Source organism: Sparus aurata, chromosome 7 (genome assembly GCF_900880675.1).
Source record: "Sparus aurata chromosome 7, fSpaAur1.1, whole genome shotgun sequence".
Classification (NCBI taxonomy): Eukaryota; Metazoa; Chordata; class Actinopteri; order Spariformes; family Sparidae; genus Sparus; species Sparus aurata.
The window spans coordinates 29,794,349-29,819,203 of NC_044193.1; the positions used below are offsets into that span (position 1 = coordinate 29,794,349).

General features: G+C 40.1%; 1 protein-coding gene across 3 annotated transcripts in view; it reads right to left on the minus strand.

The window, feature by feature from the left end:
• Window positions 1-24,269, minus strand: part of lamb2l (laminin, beta 2-like) — a 67,183-nt gene extending 42,914 nt beyond the window's left edge. Inside the window, exons 1-2 of one of the 3 annotated variants that reach the window (XM_030423624.1) lie at window positions 24,203-24,269; window positions 265-338 (exon numbers count right to left, since the gene is read on the minus strand). In XM_030423624.1, coding sequence (XP_030279484.1) covers window positions 265-295 — 31 coding nt within the window. In that variant the 5' untranslated portion in view covers window positions 296-338; window positions 24,203-24,269. Of the gene's footprint in view, window positions 1-264; window positions 339-2,385; window positions 2,653-24,202 lie in introns of those variants that run through there. The other 2 variants (XM_030423623.1, XM_030423625.1) reach the window with 2 other exon arrangements.
• Window positions 24,270-24,855: the final 586 nt, after the last annotated feature.

A 24,855-nucleotide genomic window follows, 5' to 3' on the forward strand; every position in this document is an offset into this window, starting at 1 on the left:
AATAACTCTAAAACACAAAAGAAAATTAATCTTGTATTGTATCACACAAGAATGATTGTGGCATTTAACAGAAATGTTTATTCATGTATTTATTTATTTAGTGAGTGTTGTTGGTTCACATTCAGCAACGGTTTTAAAATTACATTTGAGTGAATTTGGATTCAAAATAAAGTCTAATTTTCAGGTGGTCTCAGCCCCAAGATTTGAGATGTGACAGCATCCCTACAACAAAAAATACAAAACTGATCTGTGACTTCTACTCACCCAACATGAAGAGGCTCAGATAGACAGCCATGATGGGCAGCGGGATGCCTGGAAGCTTGGACACCAGGCTCTGGCTGTAACAAACAGTCACAAATCATTTGAGAGAGTGTTTAAGTGTTAAGTCTCAAAATTGATAGTACATTTCCCAGACACTGGAAGTGATTTTTTACATGACCGTTAACTTTAATCTACTATTTTCAGATAGAAAAACAGATGGTGAAAGCTTTTCCAGGTCTCGATAATCCTATTGTTTGTTTGCAGTAAATATAATAAATACTATCATGCTCTTAAGCTTTTGTATTGTAGTTCAAGGTTTTTCTAAGAGGCCGAGGGGTCTTGATGTTGTTGTGACACTGAGGAAAGAAAAGGCCTCTTGTATACACAGGCTGCACAAACACAGAGATCTGCTCACTGAATAGGACAGAGCACTGTGTATGTGTGTTTGTCTGTCAGCACACATATTGACAAGCCAGAACACACACTGCTCATCTCTGACCTCTGAGACAAGTGAAAGTGGTTACAGGAAGGAAAGACGACAGACTGAATGAAAGACTTCACAGCCAGGATTTCTTTTTCAGCCTAAATCAGACATTTCTGTCAGAAGGAGAACTGCTTTGTTGTCTGACAAATGACAAATCAAACTTTTTCAGTTTTAAATCATTTGTCAAACAGTTTAACCCTACACACTAATTCAGGTTTTTGATTTAAAAAAGGTTTTCACCTTTTTTTTCACATTCAGCTTAGCAGTGAGAGGTTGACGTGGCCCCACACTGACACTGTCAAGGGCTGAAGCACCAGGAAGGGACCCTCCAACATCTCAACATTCACTTCAATGGATTTATGTGTATTAAGTCTTTGACTGCAACCATAACAAGCTATTTGTTTTCTTAAAGCAGCTGCTGTATGCTAATATTAACTCCAGGTATGAGGGACGACAATACCTTTCACTTTATCACTATTCATACAAAATGTGTTTTACTTGCGGTCCTTGCTAGTTTTAGATTACACTGTTAAGACATGCCCAACCCACACTGACTTGTCCTAAGGTAAAAGTGCAACGTCACAAGGCTAAAAACAAGGATGTTTTTTTTAGCTTAAGAAATGTTGGTTGAATGTAACCTGATGTTGAAGGTTCATAGTCATCCTGGTAGGCAACTGAACTTCAAGAAATTGAAACAAGTCCAGTTGCCTATGATATAGCACTTAGACCTGATGGCTTAAGTTAGCTTGAATATAAACTCCATTGCTTATATATTCCCCATTCATTATATATAGTTGTTGTCTGTAAAACAGAACACCTCTAGCTGCAAAGTGGGTCAATTATGACTCTTGCTATTAGAAATGTATGATTCATGGAGGTTTTATATTTGCAAAACTTTCCTCTAGCCAAAAAAAAAGATTTAAAAATCTGTAAAGCCATCACATTTTAAAGTCTGTGTGCTGGGGGAAACTCAAGAGCTGGTCAAGTGGGAGACACTTCATATAGGTTTGGAGGTAGAGAATATAAGTAAATTTTTCCATCCACCTGTGCCCTTGTGGACTCGCAACAGAGTAGTTCAGATAAGACAAGATGGCTTCTCCACTACAGCCCTGCTTAATAGTGGGCATGCAGCATCAAATCTGTGTTTGAGTGTGGAGACCTCTAAAGTATTGTAAAGCCTCTTTGCAACTAATTTAAAGCAAGAAGATTACAATGCAACAATTTATTTTACACTTAATGAGATCTAAAATAGACCCAGAGACATAAAGGTGAGCAATTATGATCTTCAGAGGCAACAATTATTGTTTGATTTGAATTCCCTGTATAATACTCCACAAGCTCCTTTTTTAAGAAAATGAAAAATTGCCTGCTGCACCGTTAAACTACTACACTATTGTTACAATTTACAAGCTATCATTAAACAAGTTTAACAAGTTAAACAATGACCTACAGAGGCGGTAAAAACAAAAAGTCACATTTTACACTAAAATCTTCACAACAAGAATAATCCACAAAACAAACATAAAAATATCGAGTACGTCAGGTGATATTAAACTAATATGTAAAGCACTAAGAAAACAATCAACCCACAACATTATCGATGCATCATTAGCAATAACTGACTGTAGCTTCATACTCACACAGCCACAGGTCACCTCACTCTCCTCTGCACTGCGTGCTCACACTGTCTCTGCAGGCCAATTCAGTCTGACAGTGTGCATGTGTGTGTAGATTCCTGCATCCGAGTGTGCACGTGTTCAGGCCCTGGACCCCAATGTGTATATTTACGCGTGCATGCACATGTGTGGTCTGTATGTGCGCCAGAATGTGTAAAACAAACTTGAAAGCACAACTGACGGCAGCAATGTAAAAACAGAGGGAACGCCGCCGGCCAATGGGAACGCAGAGTGTGTGCGGGACCCCCCTTTATTCCCGTCCGCCCTCCGGCTCCCTCTATTTCGCCCTCCCTCGCTCCCTCCAGCTCGTCACTGGGGCACTGGGGTGAATGGGCAGCTATTCTTATTCTAATTTCTCTGTCACTCTGTGGGCCACTGGCTGAAAGAGGGGAATGGTCTCCAGGCTTTTGGAATGCACCACCCCTTTCTTCTGGACACTGGGTGAGAGTGAAGGGTGAGAGAGACAGGGAGGAGGCCAGAGAGAGAGAGAGAGACAGAAAAAAAGAGAGAAAGAGAGTTAACAGAGGAAGAGAGATAATTGTGGATGGAAAAAGTAGAGAACATGCTGGAGAAAATGATGAGGAAAGATGGAGAGACAGTTACAGTGACAGTGTCGGTGATAGTGACAGTGACGGAGAGCTCTCTGTGGTAAACTAAGCCACAGTACCTCAGAGCAGCACCACCACCGCCCACTCCATCGCACGACCATGCACCACCACTTCCATTGCTCTTAGCAAGAGAAGCTGGCCAACAGATGGAACCAGCACCTCTACAGCTCAATTATTAACATTGTATGTCTTGTTTGTTAAATTCACACACAAACCTAAGTATAAAAACAACTATTTGTCATTTTAAGACACGCCATGAGCCAAACAATTTCTTTTTTAATAAATAAATAAAGAATAAAGATCCATCTATCTATCTATCTATCTAAACAATTTATTTGTTCTGAACAACTGCCAGGCAACTAGCAGAGACTTCAGGAAATTCACTAACAATTAGACTGGGATTCATCAGGGAATTTGCTCCTGTTTTATACTTGTCAACACCATTTAGACTAAACAATAAGAGTTGTTAGAAATCAACTTGGTTGAAGCATCAGCTTGGGGTACTGGAGGCCAGCTCTATTCAGAAATGTAAAAGGTTGAAACAACTGGTGCTATGACTACAGAGGAGAAAAAGAAAGGAGTGGAGGGGGCGTGTTTGTGCCATGTTAGATATGTGTGGGTTATGTGCATGCATGTGTGTAATTTAGGCTAGACAAATAAAAAAAACTGAAGGAGAGAACAAAGCAGCCACACATTCACAGCTCTCTGGTGATGTGACCTCTGACCTCTGCTGAAGAGGGACACAGAGAGGTGCAAATCTTAGCTTCTATAGCTCAATGCACAAGTTGCAATTAGACCTTCATTGACTGGTAGCATTCGGAAGTCATTTCCATAACTGCACTCTCATTCACTGTCTTTTGTACTTGCTAATTTCATTTTCACTTCTGACTGAGACAACTGAGTGAATCAATCAGAATCAGAATCAGAATCAGAAATCCTTTAATGTCCCGCAGATGGGGAAATTTGTTTGTCACAGCAGCGAGAGAAAATTACAAAAACAGAAACATATTACAAGAATAGAAACAATAGCAAAAATAAGCAAAAAAATTAAAAGGGGAAGAAATAAATAGACATATATACATATTTACATGATATAGTGCAAAATTAACAGCATTTTTTTGTTTTGTTTTGTTTTTGTTTGTTTTTTTTTACGTATATTTTAAATACAGATAATAAATATGGGTGTTAAGGAAATTGACCAGACAGAAGTGACCTTTGTGCAGACATTATTCGAGTAACTCGAATAATTTGATTACAAAAAATGGTTGCAGCAAAATCTCTGCCTTGAGGCTTCATTTAATTTCTATCACCCGCGTTACGTGGCCTGCTTAGCTCAGGGATAATTTTTCCACACGGACTGTTATTGCGGACACACCCCACTACGCTCAGAATTGAGTTAGCGTGATGGCGGAGAGCCAAGAAGCCGTCTGTAAAAGACGGAGAATGTCAAAAGTTTGGGATCATTTCACACTTAAGAATGAAGATAACAAAGTGCAACGTGTGTACTGCAAAGCAGAACTGGAAAACCACAACAGCACGTCAACAATGATTCAACATCTGAACAGAAAGCATCCAGTTGTTAACACCAGCTCGCCAAGCGTCGTCGACACAAGCTAACATAAACACTGATGTTAGCTAATTTAACATAGCCTAGCATCGCTAGTTAGAGCGTAGGTATTTGTGGAGGCTGTAGCCTGATGTTGGTATGACTAGATATTATGTTAAGATGTGGAAACTAATTTGTGTTAAATTGCAAGAGAGTGATAGCCTACACCAAATAACTCCTTTACACACACACACACACACACACACACACTCTTAACACACACTTAAAACACACACACACACTCATTTCGTCTCTCTCCCTCACGCACCCTTACTCCCCGTGTTGGGAATAGTTGGAATAAATACCTGTATGTATTGCTTGGTTTATTTAACATGCCTGTCATTTTCGGCATTATTAGGGGGCCAAGCCCGAGGGGCTGAGGGAACACGTATGCAAGCAAAAAAAAAATAAAAAAATCTTTACAATTACAATAGGGTTCCTAGCACCGCTGGTCCTAGGAACCCTATTGTAATTGTAAAGATTTTTTTATTTTTTTTTTCTCCGGCTAAAAGTGGTGCTGCAGGCAAAACCGTGCAAGGGAGGGTGGTGCAATTTGGAGGGTTAGTCCAGACTCCTGCGAATATCTCAGACACAAAAAACTACATATATCCACCTGCAGGGGGCGCTATAACCCAGGCCAATGCTTTTTTGCCGATAACTCCCACACAGTATGTCGCACATTCAAAAACCTAGTATCCCCAGATTCCCTGAATAGAGCTGAATCACTTTGCGATTGGCCACGCCCACTTGCGCCGAGAAAGTTTTTTCGCAAAAACTGGAAAACCTACTTTTTCGAACTCCTCCTTGGGATTTTGTCCGATCTGCGTGAAACTTGCCATGTACACTCTTCAGCTGGACCTGATCTAAAGTTATCAAAAGATTTTTGCTCAGTCAAAAAATGCGTAAATTATTAACGAACAAATTTCTGTAGCTAGCTATAAAGATGTAAACTCTTTGATATCTCGGTCAAACTAAATGCGATTAACACCAAATTTGAGATCCTTGGTTGCCATGAGACTGGGAAGGGATAAGCCTAATTTTACGAATTTTAGCCACTAGTGGGCGCTAAAAATATGGGAAGTTTATATCTTTTGAACGACTATACCGATTTTTGCGACATTTGGTCCGTAAGATGTAGGGCCAGTCCTGACGCCATATCTTGAAGGTGGTCATGACTGGTCAATGTGGGCGTGGCTTATTACAAGATAAACAACAAACATTAATTTCAGCCAAACTATTATGCTGAGAGCTTTGAAATTTATATGGTACATACAGAATAGGACACAGTTCGTCCATACCAAAAATTGCACATGTACTCCACTCGGTGGTGCTATAATAGATGCAATCGCGTTTTTGCCTGTAACTTCCACATTATAAATAACACATTTGCAAACCTTATATCTATATCTTCCCTGAATAGAGCTGGGTTTTCTGACATAGGACACGCCCACTTCTGCTGCACAATTTGTTTGCTAAATCGCCACATATGCGAAACCTACTTTTTCGAACTCCTCCTTGGGAATTTGTCCGATCTGCGTGAAACTTGGAACATACAGAATTTTGCTCGGTCAAAAAATGCACTGATTATCAACGTACAAAGTTTTGTAGCTAGCTATAAAAATGGAAAGTGTTTGATATCTCAGTCAAACTAAATGCTATTAACACCACATTTGAGATCCTTGGTAACCATGACACTGGGAAGCGATGATCCGACTTTGGCGAATTTTGGCCACTAGGGGGTGCTAGAAATATGGGAAGTTCATATCTCCTGAACGGCTATACTGATTTTTAAGAAATTTGGTCGGTATGATGTAGGGCCAATCCTGAGGCCATATCTTGAAGGTGGTCATGACTGGTCAATGTGGGCGTGATTTAGTACAACAAATCCAAATCGGCACACATTCAGCATTTTGCACTTTGGGTGCACTTTCCATTACAGCGAATACCACGGCTCAGATGTTGGCCTGTGTCCTCACTTTTGCCTCGAGCCCGTCATCCTTTGGGGCCAACTTCCGTGGGCTCTGCGGTGCATGGGGTCAGAGTCGCGCGGGGGGGCTTGGCCCCCGTTCATAACTGCTTGCAGTTCTAGTTTGGTATTGTTGTTTAATAATGCAAAATTACTTTTAGTAGATTACTCGATTAATCGATGGGATAATCGGTAGAATACTCAATTCTAAAGATATTCGATAGCTGCAGTCCTAATCCCAAGACTGAAAAGTAAAACCTGAGAAATGAATGATTTCAAAATATCCTGAAAAGTAATACTGCAAGTACATCCTCATATATTCAGTGATGATAAACTTCACGAGCAGGCAGGTATCCAGATGTTTAGTAAATAAACTACTGTAAAAGTAATATAATTTAGAGGAGGATCACATTGTACCAGGTTAGCCTTTACAAATATTTTACTTTCCCCAACTCCTGAGTGATGTATTTTGCATCATATCATGTCACATCATGTCTCCATATATGTTTTGATGGTCAAGGATAACAATGATACAATGTACAATCATAAGGTGTTATGGTGGATGGTTATCAGTGAATGCAGTGACATTGTGACCCCTGAGTACTAACTAGCCATTACTAAATCATTTCATGAGTACTTCAATATTCATGTAGTTTTTCCCATATATTGACTAATTTGTGGCAGTGCGCCACAAAATCAACACTGACCGCCACATATTGCGTTTTGTTTTTTGGGCTGTTTTTTTTACGCTATTTAAAAACGCAGCATATTCATTCAGCTGCATTTCCTTTCCCTGTTCTCCCTGCATCTCTCTTTCACTCACGAATCTCACCCAAAAACACACATACACACACACACAGCCCCTCCCCTCCGTGCACGCCACATCTGTCTCCATGAAAACGAGATCATCAGTGGAAGTTAATGCGTGGCGATATTCACAAAAGGTTGGTATCTTGTGAACACCTGTACACAATCACACATTAAAAAGTCGTCTAAAAATATTCTATGTTCTGAATAGAATACTGTCAGTGTGTTAATGTTGGTGACCCGACCTGAACCTTAAACAAACAAACGATTGCTAGGCCTTCGTTAATTAGTTAACAAGTTGCAAGTTCACGTTAAAATGCAGTCGGGTTGTTGAGGTCAACAAACTATATGTGGATAAATGACAGGGTGTAGATTTTGTCGAGGTGTGAATTAGCTTTGTATAATATTTAATATAATAAAGTTCTGCGGTCTGATTATTTTTGTTTTTCGGATGCTATGTTACCGGTATCACATTTTGCCATTAGGGACACACAGACTCGCAATGTGTTAACAATGTCTGCTCACAGTCATGTTCGATCATCACACAAATGCATTTTTGAAGTAAATGGGTTTTTTTTTTTGGTTTTTTTTTTTAACATTCTGTTTATTGGATTTTCCATATTCAAAACAAGTGTTTCAGTAGCTCAATGTGGACATGTTTTTCAACCCAAACCCCCCTCCCGTTCCCTCCCCCCCATTTCCCATTACTGGTATGCATATATCTACAGAAATATACTTAAATACAAATTACAGTACAACAGGATCATAACATAGAATAGCCAAAGAAGGGTTCACTCTTTCATTTAAGAGCTATGCATTATTGGCTATTATCAAAGCTATTCTTATGAATCTGATTTAGTTGCCCCTTACAGAAAGCATCGACTTGTCCCCTAATAGAGTTCACCTTGGTTCGGATGGAATATATGTTTTAGCTATCTTGGATATAGTTCTAAGCAGCTTTTCCCAGTAGCTGGACAGTTGTGGACACGACCAGAACATTTGAAGAAGAGAGCCAACTTGGGATTTGCACCTTGGGCAGTATTGAGAGATTGTCTGACTTATATTGTGTAGTCTTTCAGGGGTGTGATAGACCCTATGTATCAAATTGTACTGGGTTAATACATATTGTACTGTATTGTACTATTGTAAGAAAAGCGTTGGGCCATTTCACATAGTTCAGTCCACTCAGCATCTTCAAAATTACGAAACAAGTCGGCCTCCCATTTTTCCCTAACCTTCAGCCGCTCTTTTTCTAACAGACTGTTAATGCCAGTGTACACACCTACACAGATATAAACCCCTTGAGTTCTTTTTTATTACTCAATATAACATCTAAGGGCTGTTTTGTGACTGGTAGAAGTCTGCCCCCCTGTTCCGTTCGAATATAGTGCTCGAGTTGCAGGAATTTGAAGAAATGCTTCTTATCAAGGCTGTATTTAGCTGTAAGATCTTCAAATGACTCTAGGACCCCATTTTTGTATAAGTCCCCAAATGTTCTAGCGCCCTTTGCGAACCATACTTGAGTAATGCCATCTTTTAGGGCCTTTGGTAGAAAAGGGTTTGCATGGAAGGGAGTAAGGTCATACAGGGGTTGATTACTTCGGGTCTTTTTACGTAAATCAGACCACAGTCTATAAGTGTGTTTTAAGGATGGATTTGTTGTCAGCATGCAGAGTTGTTTGAGTGAAGGAACATATGGGATTGACGCAAAACACATATCATGCTGTTCCATCTGTACCCAAGAGGGGGGTTGTTGTAAATTTGCTTTCCATACCCAGACACTGTGCTGCCCAGTAATAGGTTTCAAAGTTAGGGAGTTTCAGTCCACCTTCCTGAGGTGTTCCCTGAAGGATTTTTAGCCTTATTCTGGGAATTTTGCCCTTCCATATAAACCTAGATACAGCTGAGTGCAGCTGTTTAAAAAAGTATTTGTGTACTACAGTGGGTAGCATCTGAAACAAAAAGAGAAATTTCGGCAGAACATTCATTTTGATGCAACTGATTCGACCCACCAAAGACAGAGGAAGGTTCATCCACCTGTTTAGCTCCGTTTCAGTTTTTTTTAATAACGGTAAATAGTTCAGAGAGAACGCCTTCAAACACATATTGGGAATCTGAAGGCCCAGATATGTTAGTTTCTCAGCGCACCATTGAAAGGGTATGTTATGTCTCGATATTTTAGTCCCAGCTGTGTTAAGTGGCATGACAACACTCTTATTAAGATTTATCTTATCCAGACAGAGATAGCACCATATTCAGTTAATGTTTCTAATAATGTGGGTATTGACGATTCCGGTTCTGTCAAATAAATTAGGATGTCGTCCGCATATAACGAAATTTTGTGAGTGGTACCCTCCATCTGTTTCCCTTTAATTAATGGGTGGGATCTTAATGCTGTTGCTAATGGTTCTATCGCCAGTGCGAATAGCAAGGGCGAGAAACCGTCTTGTGGAGCGTGAGAGGGTCATTTTGGAGGAAATATCATTTGTTTGAATTTAAGCTACTGGGCATCTGTATAGAATCTGAACCAATTTGATAAAAGTGGGGCCAAAATTCATTCTATTCATTACATCAAAAAGATAGGGCCATTCTAGATGGTCGAAAGCTTTCTCTGCATCTAAAGACACAGCAATTGTTGGAGAGTTATCTGCTTCAGAGGCATGTATGACGTTGAAAAACCTTCTGACATTGTCAAATGGAGAGCGATTCTGGATAAATCCAGTTTGGTCTAAGTGTATTAAATCCAGGATGTGTTTTTCTAATCGTAGAGATAGTATTTTAGAGAATATTTTATAGTTCGTAGATAGGAGTGAAATCGGTCTGTATGAACTGCATAATTTCGGGTCCTTCCCTGGTTTAGGTAGAACCGTAATTAGTGCCAATTCTAGAGATTCTGGCAGTTTACTGTTTTCAATAGCATGATTATACATCAGTAGCAAAGGGTTAAGCAGTTTAGGGAGGAAAGTCTTAAAGAATTCGATGGGAAAGCCATCCAAACCGGGGGATTTCCCTGACCTGATTTTGGAGATGGCTTCTGATATTTCATTTTTTTTAATAGCTCCCTCCAAACTCTCCTTAGCTCCCTCATTAAGCTTATTAAGGTCAAATTTATCTAGAAAAGTTTTGTTTTTTTCGGGGAAGTTACCTTGGGTAGAGTTACCTAGGGTAAAGTACTTCATAAAATCTTTTAAACATGTCATTTATTTCTTTCGGTTTGGTGATTGTATTAGAACCTGATTTCCAAATATGTATTTCTCTTTGGGCTTCTTCCCGACGAATCTGCCAGGCAAGAAGTCTGCCAGCTTTATCTCCCTGTTCATAGAATCTTTCCTTTGTCCTTCTCATTGCATTCTCTATTTTCTGGGTAGTTATAGGGTTATATTCTAATTGCTTTGACCTGAGTTTTTGTCTGATTTCTGTGCTGCGTGATGTTACATGTTGACCCTCAAGTTGTTTTATTTCCTTTTCTAGAGATTCCACCTTTGAGTTATATTTTTTGCATTTACTAGATGTGTATGATATGATTTGACCTCTTATATAGGCTTTCATTGATTCCCAGACAATATCAGATGAGGCCAAGTTCTGATTTATCTCAAAGAAAAGGTCCAAGTGTTTATTAACAAACTCTATAAATTCAGGATCATTGAGTAGATAAGAGCTGAAACGCCACCTTTTGAGAGAACCGGATGACTCAGTGGAAGGGATCGTGATCAGAAGCCCTGAATGGTCAGAGATAGTTCTTGCTAAATATTCACAAGGGGGGATTGCATGAGTTTAGCCAAAGCGACCAAGAAGAGATCAATTTTTGAATAGCTGTTGTGGGTTGGAGAGTAAAAAGAGTATTCCCTTGCTAATTGATTCTGCATACGCCATATATCACAGAGGCCAGAATTTCTGAGTTCTGTTTTTAATGCTTTTGCTGCTTGCGTTAGAGTCGTTTGTTTTGCTGAAGACCTGTCTAAGATAGGATCAAGTACTAGATTGAAATCCCCACCAATGAAAGTTTTGCCAGGGGGGTTTGGCAGATTAAAAAAAACGTCCTGGAAAAACTGAGGATCATCATAATTAGGTGCATATATGTTGACTAAGGTGAACATATAAACTAAGGTTTGTCATTATTTAAGTGATATTAATATGGGAATTGCATTGACTGTAAATATATACAGCAGAGTCAACACACCAGACTGTTGCGAGTAGAGTGTAACGAAAAAACAAAAAACGTAAAAACAAACAAAAAAAACAAACAAAAGAGAAAAAAACAACAACAAAGCAAAAAGCACTTGAATAAACCAGTAGTAACTAACCCCTATCACATTGACCTCATTTCCTACTGAGGTCTTCTTACCTACACTGAACTTGTGCGGTGATGGAACGGTGATGGTGCGAACATATTTAGACTGTCATCAGTTCTCCAGTATTGATACATATAAGTCTCAGAGTAAACCCTGACAATTAGAGGCAGAGGATGGATTAACATGAAACCAAACCTTTTGATTGTTGACATTTAATCTGAACCAAGTGACAAACTATTCTGCCCAATATACTCCTTGCTTATAATTAAGTTTAGAATTAGAACAATATAGAGAGTATAACAAAGAGGGTAGCATAATAGCCCAGCTGCCAGCCGAATATGTAAAATAAAGAAAGAGAGGGACTTGTCTATTATAAGGTAACTTATGCACAGCTTGAGAAATCAGTTAACTCCGAGACCAGGGCTCAGCCCAGCAACGTGGTCTTTCAAATATGTTTCAAATAAGCACCAATAAAACATAACCTGATAAATAGTCCCCTTAAAAATCAATAGTAGCTTTGGGTGCTATTGGGCTCTATGTGTCTCCTGTATAGATACCATGCGTGTCCCGTTTAATGTGATGAGAATATCTCCGGGTATTCTCTCTGCAGGAACGAGGAAGCCGTCTCCGCTGAGTCAAACGACTTCGTCCCTCCCGATCGCATGTCCACTCTGAGTATGGCCGGGTACAGCATCCTGTACTTCACTCCGGCTTGCCGGAGCTGTTTTTTCAGGGGGGTGAAGGCCATTCTCTTTTGATGTAGCATGGGCGAGAGGTCGGGAAATATCATAATCCTGGAGTTGCCATACTGTAGCTCTCCTCTTTTGCGGGCGGCGTCTAGTATCCGGGTCACATCCCTGTAGCGAAGAAGTTTGAGAACGAAGGCCCTGGGTGCTCCCTGCACGCTCGGGCGTCTCTGCAGAGCGCGGTGGGCTCTCTCTATCTCTATCGGGCTGCAATGTCCCAGAGTCTCCAGTAGCCATTTCTCCAGAAAGTCCACGGCGTTAGCCCCTTCTACTCCCAACGGGAATCCCACAACTCTTAGGTTTTGGCGGCGCTGTCTGTTTTCATAGTCGTCAAGTTTGTCTCTGAGCTCCGTCATTTCTTTTTGCTGTCGCTGCTCCAGCTCTGTCCAGCTCTGCAGGTCCACAGCGGTGGTCTCATATTCAGAGCACTTTGCCTTCCAATGCGGTGATTTTCGTGTTTGTGGTGTGAATGGCTTCACTCATCTTTTCCAGTGCGGCGTCCACTTGGTGTAGTCAAGTTGTAATGGAGGTTTGAATTGTTGCCGCAAACTTTTCCATTTCGGCGGAGAACCAAGAGGGTGGATCTGATGCATGTAACGTGTTGTTAGCAGCCACTGCTAGCTTTAGCTCTAGCTCGTTGCTATCTGAGGTCAACACTTTAGAGTCTTTTGAGTTGTTGGTCGGTTTCTTTTCATGGTTTCCTGGCCCACGGGTTCTCGTCGTCGACATCGTGTCCCCTGGTGAGCGTCTGTTTCACAGAGACTGTTAAAAGGGCCTTACTCGTAATTAAATCTTAAAATATACCAGAGGACCGAATTGACCCGACCATTAACTGAGCCGCCATAACCGGAAGTCTCTGAAGTAAATGTTTTCAAGTATTTACTTTGTGTTTAACATTCCTTACAAGTTCAATTGCTATAATCATATTAATTATTGTTCTACTTCACAGTCACTGTTCTGTCAGGGTTAATGAATTAAATAATTGAGCTCTTAAAACCTTACACAACATGCAAGAAACAAACAATAGCATTAACTCTACCCTGACTTCATAGATACTGTGATTTCCTTTTTGCAATGTAACTTAATTTACCATTAACTATTCACTTGAACAGTTTTTGATGTTATAAATTGCATCATTTCTGGCTATCAAAATATAGAGGTAGGCAGTTCCATGTTTTTTATGAAAATGCTAACATTTCATCTCAAATATGGGGCATAACCTCTGATGCAAACACACACATGCACGCACGCACGCACACACACACACACACACACACACACACACACACACAGACACAATCACGACAACAAGATAAGAGGAAACCTGCAGAAATTTCAGTGCAACCACTATAACGTCTTTGAGAGGGTCAGACAAAGGCAAGAAATCTTGAGAGACTAGTCCAAACAATCCCAGGCTCCCATATCCTTGAACTCAATAACATGATAAGCCTGACTCTGTGCTTGTCTGACTATGTACACATCAAATGACGGGCTGAGCTACCGAACACTCTGCCAAAGGCTGCAGCTTGATACTCTGTTGCTAAAGTATTATAAAACAAAGCCGGATTGGTAATTTAATGGGATCAGATCATTCAGATGAACTCATGGAGGAAGTTTGCTCATGGGGAAATGCAGCTGAACGGATGAGCTGCATTTTTAAATAGAGTTCAAAAAAGAATAATAATAGAACGTAAAAATAAAAATTGAATATATGGCAGTCGGTGTTGATTCTGTGGCACACCGCCACCAATTAGTGTGGGAAACAGTGCTCTCATAAAAAAATTATTTCAGTAAATGCATGAATTCAACTTGTTCCATGCAGCGCCCTTCTGGATATGTTTGAGTAAGGACATAGCAAGAGACAAAAATATACCTGCAGTGTGCATCAAGCAGGAGGTTAAGTGCACTCAAGTAACAAGAAGACCAGACTCCTGGTTTAAAACTTATCTTTGATTAAGAGAACATCCCGCTGTAGCCATACTAGGGCTGTCAACGAATAATCTAAATTCTAATATATATTCGAATATTTAAAAAAAAACAGAGATTCTATTGTGAAAATTAATATTTGACTGTGGAAAAAAACACATCAGTGGCTGCTTTGCAAGTGGGCGCACTGCATGACGGGTCAGGAACAGGTCACAGGAGTCGCACTTGCACAGCATCACTCACTGCTGAAAGTGAGATGCGACAAAAACCGTGGCAGATGCAGATGGCAGAGAGAAAAGCGAAATGGCAGAAAGTTCAGAGCTCAACTTGGCAGCAGAGAGAGTGGTTTGGACTCCAAGCAACCTAAAAAGCCCTGTTTGGAAATACTTCGGATTTTGGTCAATAGAGGGCAAAAATAAGGAGCCTCGATATAATGGTGTATGCAAGTTGTGTAAGCTACAGTTAGCTTACCGTTCAACCACTAGCAACATGAGGGCACATCTTGAAAATGAGCATGCCATGATGTCTGAACTCCAACTAAACACCCATGTCTCGACTCGTATTTTTCACCGCCCTCCGCAAGCTCTTTGTCTGCAGCATGACAAAAGGCGCGCATAAAGAAACTTGCTTCGTACATATGCAAGGACGTGAGACTGATCAGTTTAGTTGATGGCACAGGCTTCAGAGAGTTTTGTCAAGAATTAGTACCGTATCCCGAAAAAACCTATACAAGTAGATATGTCTTGTTGTATTAGTTTGTCCTGTTATTGACATAATGCGCTAATATAAATATTCAAATGGTTCGAACTAGGGGTGTCATCGTTTACAATTTTTTCTACACGTGTAAACGGGGCTTCTAACCGACGTGTACCCGGTTACACGTCGGAGATTTATGATTTCTTCTATCGCAGTTGTGGTAGCACCGATGCCAGCAGCAGTCTCTCCCTCCAACTTGTTCGGGTGTTTCCATCGCAGGTGGTTAAGCATGGATCCCGTGCTGTTGTTGTAAGCCAACTTTGCCTGACATAGCCTCCACTCAACTTGATTTCCACTGGCAGTTTGTTAAAAAAACACACAGTGCTCCGCTTGTTGACCGCCGCCATTGTGTCCCACAGTCAACTTGAAGTGACGTGACGCGACACTGGCTGTGGCTGCGGGATTTTTTTTAATTAATTTTTTTATATATCAACGTAACATTGTGCCCCATTCATCTATTATGTATGCGGATAACTGCGCTAGTGGGAACATTTAAGTGTACAGTTAGTTAATGTTATTATCTGAAGCTTTCAGGCAACATTATCTTACTTTCACTTTAAAAAATTGCGTCCGTCCAATTTTCCTTCGGCCGTCGGTATCAATTTATAGCGGGTCGGCTTTGGTACGCAATGTAATCTGTGCTACTGTCGGAAAACGGGTCGGATGCGATGAACCGTGCAGGACTCTGCTCTAAGTGAACATTTTAATCCTCTAGCCAGTTATCAAGCTAAATATCCAACATGCTAGTTAACGTCAAAGACTGCGGTGGAAGACGACGGTAAAATATTTCCACTGGATTTATTTATGCCTGAATTTTTAAGGTGTGGCGGCTTTTATTTTGCCGTGGCAGTGCGCCACAGTCAATTACATGTAGGGGAAACCATGAATACCATATATATTGATGAGAAATGAACGAGGAGGAGGAGGAGGAAGAAAAAAAGACGTGTAAACGGTTATTTATTTTTCTAAACAGTTATGATTTGTTATCCGTGTACCCGTTTACACGTGTAGACGTTGACACCCCTAGTTCGAACCTAAGTATTTTTTTAAAGCGAATATTTGAACGTAAATTTGGAGCAATTTTGACAGCCCTTAATACTCTTGATTCATGTCGGCACATCTGCAGTTCAGTGCAAATAATTAGTCAAAGCAATCATATATCACTGTAACACACCTTGAAGCCACAATGAATGTGACTCCTTAATTTGGACTGGGTGATAATTGCACAGGCTTTATGAAATGATCTGGATCAAAGTACCATCAAGGTAAACAATGCCCTAAGACATATATGTTATGTATAGAGTTCATAGCACTGTTTGCTTTACAATTGCATGGAAAGAATGGTGAAAACAACACAACTTGAAGGAAAACTGTTTAGTGAAACATTGAGGCTGTTAAGACTCTTAATGGGGCTCTGATGGGTAAGAAGGTAGCTCTGTTATACTGTAATAGATTTTAGAATCTCTAAAGAAACACTTATCATCTACAACAATAAATTACAAACAATGTATTATCTTCAAGTCAACAACCATCTGCTTGATTTGATAGAAACAGACCACCCAGGCACATCTTCAAGTATGATATTTAATTTAAAAGTAGTGTCAAACAAGGAACAACTTCCTAATCTACTACACACTGTGGAGCCAAGGTAAATCTCATAATACTGTCTAGAGATTTACTTCATTCATATTACAGTGAAAGACGGATTATCATCAAAGATGGATCTCAATAGAGAGAGGGTTAAATCTCTCACTGCAAGATGCACTGCAGATTGTCATTGACCATGAACTCAGATAAAGCAAACCCTAAACTATGTATTGCTGGGTGTAGCCAGCCTTTGATCCACACCACCTATGTACCCATGGACAGCAGAAAGAGGATGTGCTTTCCCTTTCATTCACAAGCATTACTGTTTGATTTTTGCTCATGTTATTCTCAGCCAAACAGATTTCTTAAATCAGTGTTGCTATTCAGGGTGTTCAGTGATTTACCAAAGAAATTTTACTACATCAGATTTAACTAAAGAAGGACACACCCGAGACACTGACAAAAAGCTCATTTGAGGGCATGACCAGACAGTAGCCAGTGAAGAGTCTTTAAGGTGGTTAGATTCAGTGCAGGCAAACACTAACCAACACAATCACCACATTCATGTTTGGACTAGAAAGCCAGAGAATCAGCGGGTGAGAGGTGGAGGTGAGCAGGACAATTTTGAGGTTGTGGCTCAGCATTAAATTCTGTGGAGGAAGACATTACAGTGCAGATTAGCCAGACAGAGCTTTAGTCAAGGCCACACTCCAGGAAACCATTTCTATAACATCTGAGTTAGTGAACCTCTCTGCAAATGAAGTGTTGTTTAAATCAGTTTTCTTGATTAAATTCATGAGATAATATTTATTAAATTGATCTGTATTTTATTTCAATAAGATAAATGTAAAGCCTAGATATAAAGTATAAAGCCTTTTGTGGCCCCAGAGGAAGCTGCATTTAATCTGATATGTTCTTCCAGTGATGTCACTCACTGGCCTTCTGGGTATTGTAGGTGCCAGGTTTTGAAATGGAAGCAGAGTGAATAGACTAAAAGGGTGATGGCTCTGGTTCTTCTGTATCGATTTACAAACATTTCTTTTTAAACTTTCCATAGCACTTTCCAGTGGACTGCTTTTCAAAACCTGGTCCACACACTACCCACAACACAACTAAGCCACTGAGAGACTTCACTGGAAGACTAAATCCAAATACATTTAACTCCCTTTGGAGCCACGCTAGGGTTTATGCTACTTTTCTTACATACACAGTAATACTATCTGAGACCTGTAAACACACTTAAATGTGTAAAATTGGTGAAGTTTAACATATGAGACTATGGTCTTCACATCATAATGTATCATGTTACAGCTGTCAAACAAGGACACGAGGGCTGCCTCAGAGGTCAAAGAAACGTACTATGATGTGAAAAATTTGCACTTAAAACAAATAAAGATAATGTGTCACTAAGTAATCCAAAAAGCAGACCAGCAATCAGTGCTTTGAGAATTTTCATGCTTACATAAAGGTTAGATATCTATTTTGCAGTTGTATTCAGTAACACTTAAAAGGAAATTCCATTTCCTGTTACTGATGAGACAATCAGTGATGTCCCTTGTACCTCATCAGCCATTTCCAGTGTAAATTTCCCTTCAGTGTGCACATGTACACACAGAAAGAGATTTTCATTTAATACCGATTGCAGCTAATCAGACTGTAGGAGGAAACAGTCAAACATGCTTTCTTGTCCTTAAGTTTTTGTGTTTAGATGTTGTAAAATGAAAGCCAAGGTTTACAGCCACTCTTATGCACAAAACATAACAGAGAATGAGAAAGACATACAGAAGTTGGGGTTTTATGAAAATATGATGTAATGCATTTTTATCTCAATTATATGGGAGATATATCATAATTTAGTCCCCATTTAAGAACATCTCTCTATAACAGCACGGAATCTCTGTCTGTCTGTGTGTGTGTGTGTGTGTGTGTGTGTGTGTGTGTGTTTCTGTTAGTCAAATATCTCTGCGGATCAGGATCACACTGACCTGAGACTTTCAACATGGCTGCTGTGTGGTTCAGTGGTGTGCATCTAAGCATTTGCTTGGACTGCAATGATACTGTGAATAAATTATTTCATAAATGCTTCACAAATTCCGCCAAGCAATGTCCACCGGAGCCACCACAGTCACGTGCGCACCAGAGCCAATCACTGCACACCATGGCCACGTGCGCACAAGAGCCAATCACTGCAGAGCTCAAGCCCACGACATACCTGAAGAAACAAGCGGATTTATACCTGCAGTGGTGCGAGCTGGACCGGGATTTTGTCGGCGGTTAGGTCCCGTTCTGTTCTGTTCTGTGCATCTAAACTGACTGCTGTGGATTAATGAGATTAAACGAGTCCGGACCGAGTCTGTTCGGGTCTGAGGAGATCCGGAGACGCGCAGACAACAAAGTGGAATTGGAATCTGTGGATGTTCGTGTGTAGCTAGCCGCTAGCTAGCAGCTAGCTGCTGGCCGCTAGCTACACGGCCCACCTCCCGAGGCGACGGACCTGACGCATTGGCACGTCCAAAACCGGACCTAGGGTAAATAATGTACGCCACACTTTTTCGCGAACATTGCCGTCATGTTTGCTTTGTGTCTGGTGCAGGAAGAAACGGTAAAAACTGGCTTTTGTCAAGAAAGTGTCCGAGCAGCAAGTTTGGTTGTTGAGGAACAGGAAGTTGTGGGAGGGACCTAGGCGGATGATTGACATGCAACGACGGTCGGTATAGAGACAGCGATATTGAGAGTTGCGAGATTTGTGACATTTAGTGTGTTTGGAGTGTGTAGTTAGTGTGTTATGTAGTGTTTGGTGTAGTGTGTTTAGTGTGTAGTGGAGTCGGTTTTTTGTTTAATGAGTCAGAACAATGAGGAGAAGCTGAATGTGGAGCAGGCAGTCCAGCTCTTAAGGAGCACAGGCAGACCTGAGCATTGCCTGCATTTAAATGTAAATAGTTACATATAACTTTGTAAATGTTTTAAATGTATGCACAAATTTAGCAAACAACAATTTATATTTGCATTATAAGTAAAAAAAAAAAAAAAAAAAAGGTTTGTTAAACATATTTGTGGTTTTCACAGTAAAAAAATCTAACTTTTTCTACTCTGATTTTATGGTTTTTTTTGTGATTTTAGGTCCATTGTGTTAATACAGTATGTCACAATAAAAAAATAACTGTACAGTCACACATGTGAGGTTGTGCTTTAATCTTTTCTGAGATTAAAGTCAGAATTCTGACTTTAATCTCAGAATTCTGACTTTTTTCTCAGAATTCTGACTTTTTTCTCAGAATTCTGACTTTAAAGTCAGAACTAAAAAAAAAATTCACATGTGGCCCTAATCCTCTTCCGTAGATTTCAATGCAAAGCATTCTACCTTAATTTTTCTCACAGATGATTTGGGTGTTACTACCAAGCGTCAGATGCAGTTGTAAGGCCACTAACTGATGTTGCTTTCGAGTGCATTTGTGCGACAGGCTGAAATATGGTCACCAATAACAACCCCTAGCTATATACTATATAAGATGCTTGTTTGGTAACTCAACAGAAAATGACCAACTTTTGTCAATAATTAAAAGCAATGTGTATAATTTTGTCACTACACTACAAACAAAACAAAAGACGTAAATAGCATGGGTTCATGAGAGTTTATGTCTTCATTGTTAAACAACCACCATTTCTGATAAAATCTATCTTCATGGCTCAGGCAGAAATGTTCATGGACAATGAAAGGTTTTAAAGTTTTATTCATGTTATGTTATGTATTTTTCACTGACTTTCTTTCTCACAGTCTGACTCTCTCCTGGTGATTTTAGCACCAGGCACCAAATGAAATGCATTACCTACAAATAACATTTCAGATTTCTCTGGGTTTGAACATTGAAACATCTTGGATGTTGTCAATACTAAACTCAATGAAATATTCAAACAAAGCTCTCACAATTTTTGGGAATTTTAATTCAGAAATGTTAAATATTATATCTTAACACAAAAATATAATATCTGAGGTTTTATTTTCATAAAAGCTCCAACCACATTGCAAATGGATACTTTATAACCAATTAATTAAACAAAAGGCAATCAAATCTTTACCAAATCTCCTTTAAACAAACATTTAGACAGGAAGAAGGCAGCAAAGGAGACAGGAAAAAGAGGCGTAGCTGTAATCAGTCCCTCTTGTCAGTGTGCTGCAAACAAGGGTTGATTTAAATCAGGGGACATGATTATGAGAGTCTAAGCCTGCAGAGGACCTGACAGGCTCAGATATCAAAGACACAGGGAGAAGGTCTTTGGAAAAGCCTCTAGACTGATAGATTTTCCAAACTCAGAGGTATACACACACCACATTTACAAAGAAGCACTCGTTTGCATATCTACTTAGACCAAATCATTAGTGAAATTACAGTTCAATCAATCCTTCTCCTTTTAAAACAAAGATGCATTTGAGAACTTCAACAGAAACAGTAGTACCTCTATTGTTACAGCAGCTGAGCACTCACAGATATTCAAAGAACCGAAGCAGTTGTTTTTGCTTTGTAATAAATGCCTAAATCCTACATTACCAACAACCATTTCCCAGGTAATGTGAGGGACACTCTCGGTTTGAAGTGTGTTTTTCCTATCCTCCAGGGGAACACTGGAGCCAACAAAGCTTGAAACTATTTAAAGGAGCAGTTCACCAACAAATGTTGACTCTGTCATTATCTACTCACGCCCATGCCAATTAAAAGAAATACAAAGATTTGTCATCCACATAAGGAGGAGGGAGGTCAAAATGTTTTATGACATACAATCCAACACAGAATTACAAAGAAGGATTTTTCTGTACGTTATGCCTGTATTTGTGTATTTCACCATAATGTTATCATCAATCAAAGCCAATATATTGTTCAATCTATAGCCGACTGACAGAGAGCACAAGCAGCCAGTGTCCCTCTCTCCCACATGGCAAATTCTGTCAGTTTGGGTCTGAGCGACTCGTGGATCCTCTTAACCCTTCAGGGTGAGGGTAGATCTGAGCAGCAGGGCGAGAGGCCAGGTCCTTGAGCTGATTAAAGCTAGACTAAGTCTACAAGGGCCATGGGAACACATACCTCCACACATACACATGCATAAATATCTTGACTGGCTGGTGAAAAGAAATGAATTGGCAATATGGCATTCATTGAAATCATGGAAATGGGAAGCATTTGCAAATGTAAAAGCTGTTTACTTGTCTTGGAATGCCCCTCACCCATAAGTACAAGTAGGAGGACAAGTTTTCCGCGGTTACACTTACATATCAGTACATAGTGTTAACTTCAGGTAACAAGAGTTGAAGAAACAAAAAAAACACTGTGTTTATGATGCTGGTTGTAATTCATCTACAGCAAAAACAATGTAACATCATTCATAGCATTTGAGAAGGTCAAATCTAACCTGAGTACTCCATTAATCTGTGCTACTGGTTAATCTTGTAGGAATGTGTGCAACAGTGTCCGAAATCTGTCTTGCAGCCGTAAGTGAACTGGTCACACACACATACATCCATGACAAATGCTTCATTGGTACAGTCCCCAGCAAAAATCACACCATCATCATTCGTAAATGTAAAAATTACTAGTAGTGACTTATACTTAGAGATCAACTGATACATGGGTAGCCTGATATTATTGGCCCATATTGACCTGTTACAGATATGAGGCTCAGTAGAAGTTCAACCAGGAAGGCCATCTTTACAATCACCTTTCTCCCTGCTCCCTCCATTCACATGACATGGGCGTTTCTTCACGTACTCTCTCTCCATTTAAACAAGCAGATTCTACCTGCGAACACTATTAGCCAATCATGTCTCTGCTGTCAAACTTGACACCACTCTCCTCTTTGCTGTCAGCTGTCATTTCAGGCTTTCTACATCTCCTCCACCCCATCCTCCCCCAGCTCTTCATCCAGTGGCCCACTCGCCAGAATCAGCCCACCCCCTTGTCAAACCTCCAGGATCCTTCTTCCTCCATCACCACCACCAGTGTCTTGATTCCATCAGGGAGTTTCCTGTTCTACGCACAGCTTCATCAGCTCCACAAACATTACTTCATCATGATGAAGTCTAACCGCCAATGACTTTCTCATTCTCTTTGTATACACGGCCATAAATCTTCCTGTTTACTCAAAACAATAGGAGTCTCTCCTGATTGAAATATAAAGATTGGCGCATATGTTGTCTGATAAGGGTTGATGGGAAAACCATTAGTTTATGTCAGTCAATAAATATATCTCGGAACTTGTTTCTATTATATTACTATTATACATATCCCTATTATCGTTATAGACATCAGCCCCAAATTGATTACCGATCTGTCTCAACTTATATTGCAATCGTTATATCAGTCACAACAACTGCAATATGACTTCTTTTGCATTGTGTTAAGCCCTAATATAAATATGCAAATCCTTTTAAATAGTCATTAAAAAGGTTTAACAACTGGACCACAATGTCTCCTATTTCACTGTTAAGTCCATTCATATTGTGTCGTGATTCGATTCCAAACTACACGCAGTCTCACAAAATTATACCAAATACACATTTGGCATTTTGTGTGATTTGACGCCCACCACAGTTTCTCAGTGCAACACATACAAATTCCAGGTCTGTAACAATTCATCAGACTTAGTTGGTGCTAACTAAAACAAAACTCATTACGCCAGAACAATGGTATGTGTTGAAACCTTGTATCTCGAAGTAAACATGTATGCAACGCTGTGAACTCTCACTGAAGTCACATAGTGCAGAAACAAGTGACATTATTTCGGTGCTGTTATTTCAAGGTTCAAAAAAGTTACATATTGCCCTTTAAGGTCTGATTTAAGGTTGTCATTGTTGCTTCAGGCCCACAAATAAAAACACAAAAAAGCTAGGCTAAACCTAGTGACTCAACCAGTGGCACTCTGAACAGAGTCAAAGCTCATAAGGACAAGACACAGCTGAATCACATGTGCAGGGCTGTGGCATGCTAGAACTGCTGTCAGGTGAGCCAAATCTGCTGGACAATGTTAACAACATTCAAACCCGACTGCTACTGTTTTATCCAAATAATGAACCAGCTCATTACTACTGTTAAGATTGTGGCTAAATATTTTTATAAAAATGTGGCAAATGAGCAAAGCTGTGAAGTTCACCCACAGACATTTTAACTTTTAACTTTGTTATAAAAGGTCTGCTAAACAGAGGTAACAGCAAGCTAACAGTGCAAAAGATAAATTAGCCTAGCATAAAAAAAACATCAAAGTGGCTAAAGACTGTTAAAACTCACATTCTGAGTCCCAATAACAATAATACGGTAGTATCGTGGGGGGAAAGACTGCTATGATAACGTGTATAGCCTACTTTAAAGACAGCAGGATATCCTGTGAAAAATGTTAACATATTCAACGTTACAATAATGGTTTTGCGTTATGTGATTTCACTGCGGTGTGTTTTTGAGTTAAATGTTAGCAGAGACGGAAGGGTAAGATGGGGCGCTCACCTGCTCTGTAGTCTGCTGACTCCTGTCTCTCACACACACAGACAGACACACACTCACACACACCGACAAAGTGGGTGTCTTCCCCTCTCTCTCTCTCTCTCTCTCTCTCTCTCTCTCTCTCCCGTACACACGCGGTCTCGCAGCGGCTGCACCACCTGAATGAGCTCGGTGTCTGGGGCTGAGGCGGTACAGTAGCGGGTTCAGGCCGGCGGAAGGAGGAGGAGGAGGAGCCCAAAGTGACACCGGCAGCTTGCACCACTTGCTCGGGGAACACGGGAGCAGGTAAGACTCTTCCACGGTGCAGGACCCCACCCAGTCCTACCTGAGCGAGGCCTACTGTTCTTCGACGGAAACATTAGTCATAAATTCCGCTGTGCTTCAAAGTGTTGAATTTCCTGCGGCCCATTTTTTTGAACACGTTTTGAATGGAAACTTTGCTCATGGAAGTGAACTTTACCTTGAAAGTCACCACCTGAGGGCAAGCAAGCAAGGACATAAAAGCACGTACATATAACAGTGTTGTTTACAGGGTGAAATACTTACTTACTATCGTTTGATGGATAGTGAAAAGAAAACATGACAAGTCACATAAACGTGGACTTTAAACATTCTTTATTGAATTCTCATGGAATCTTCCATCACTTTTCACCTGG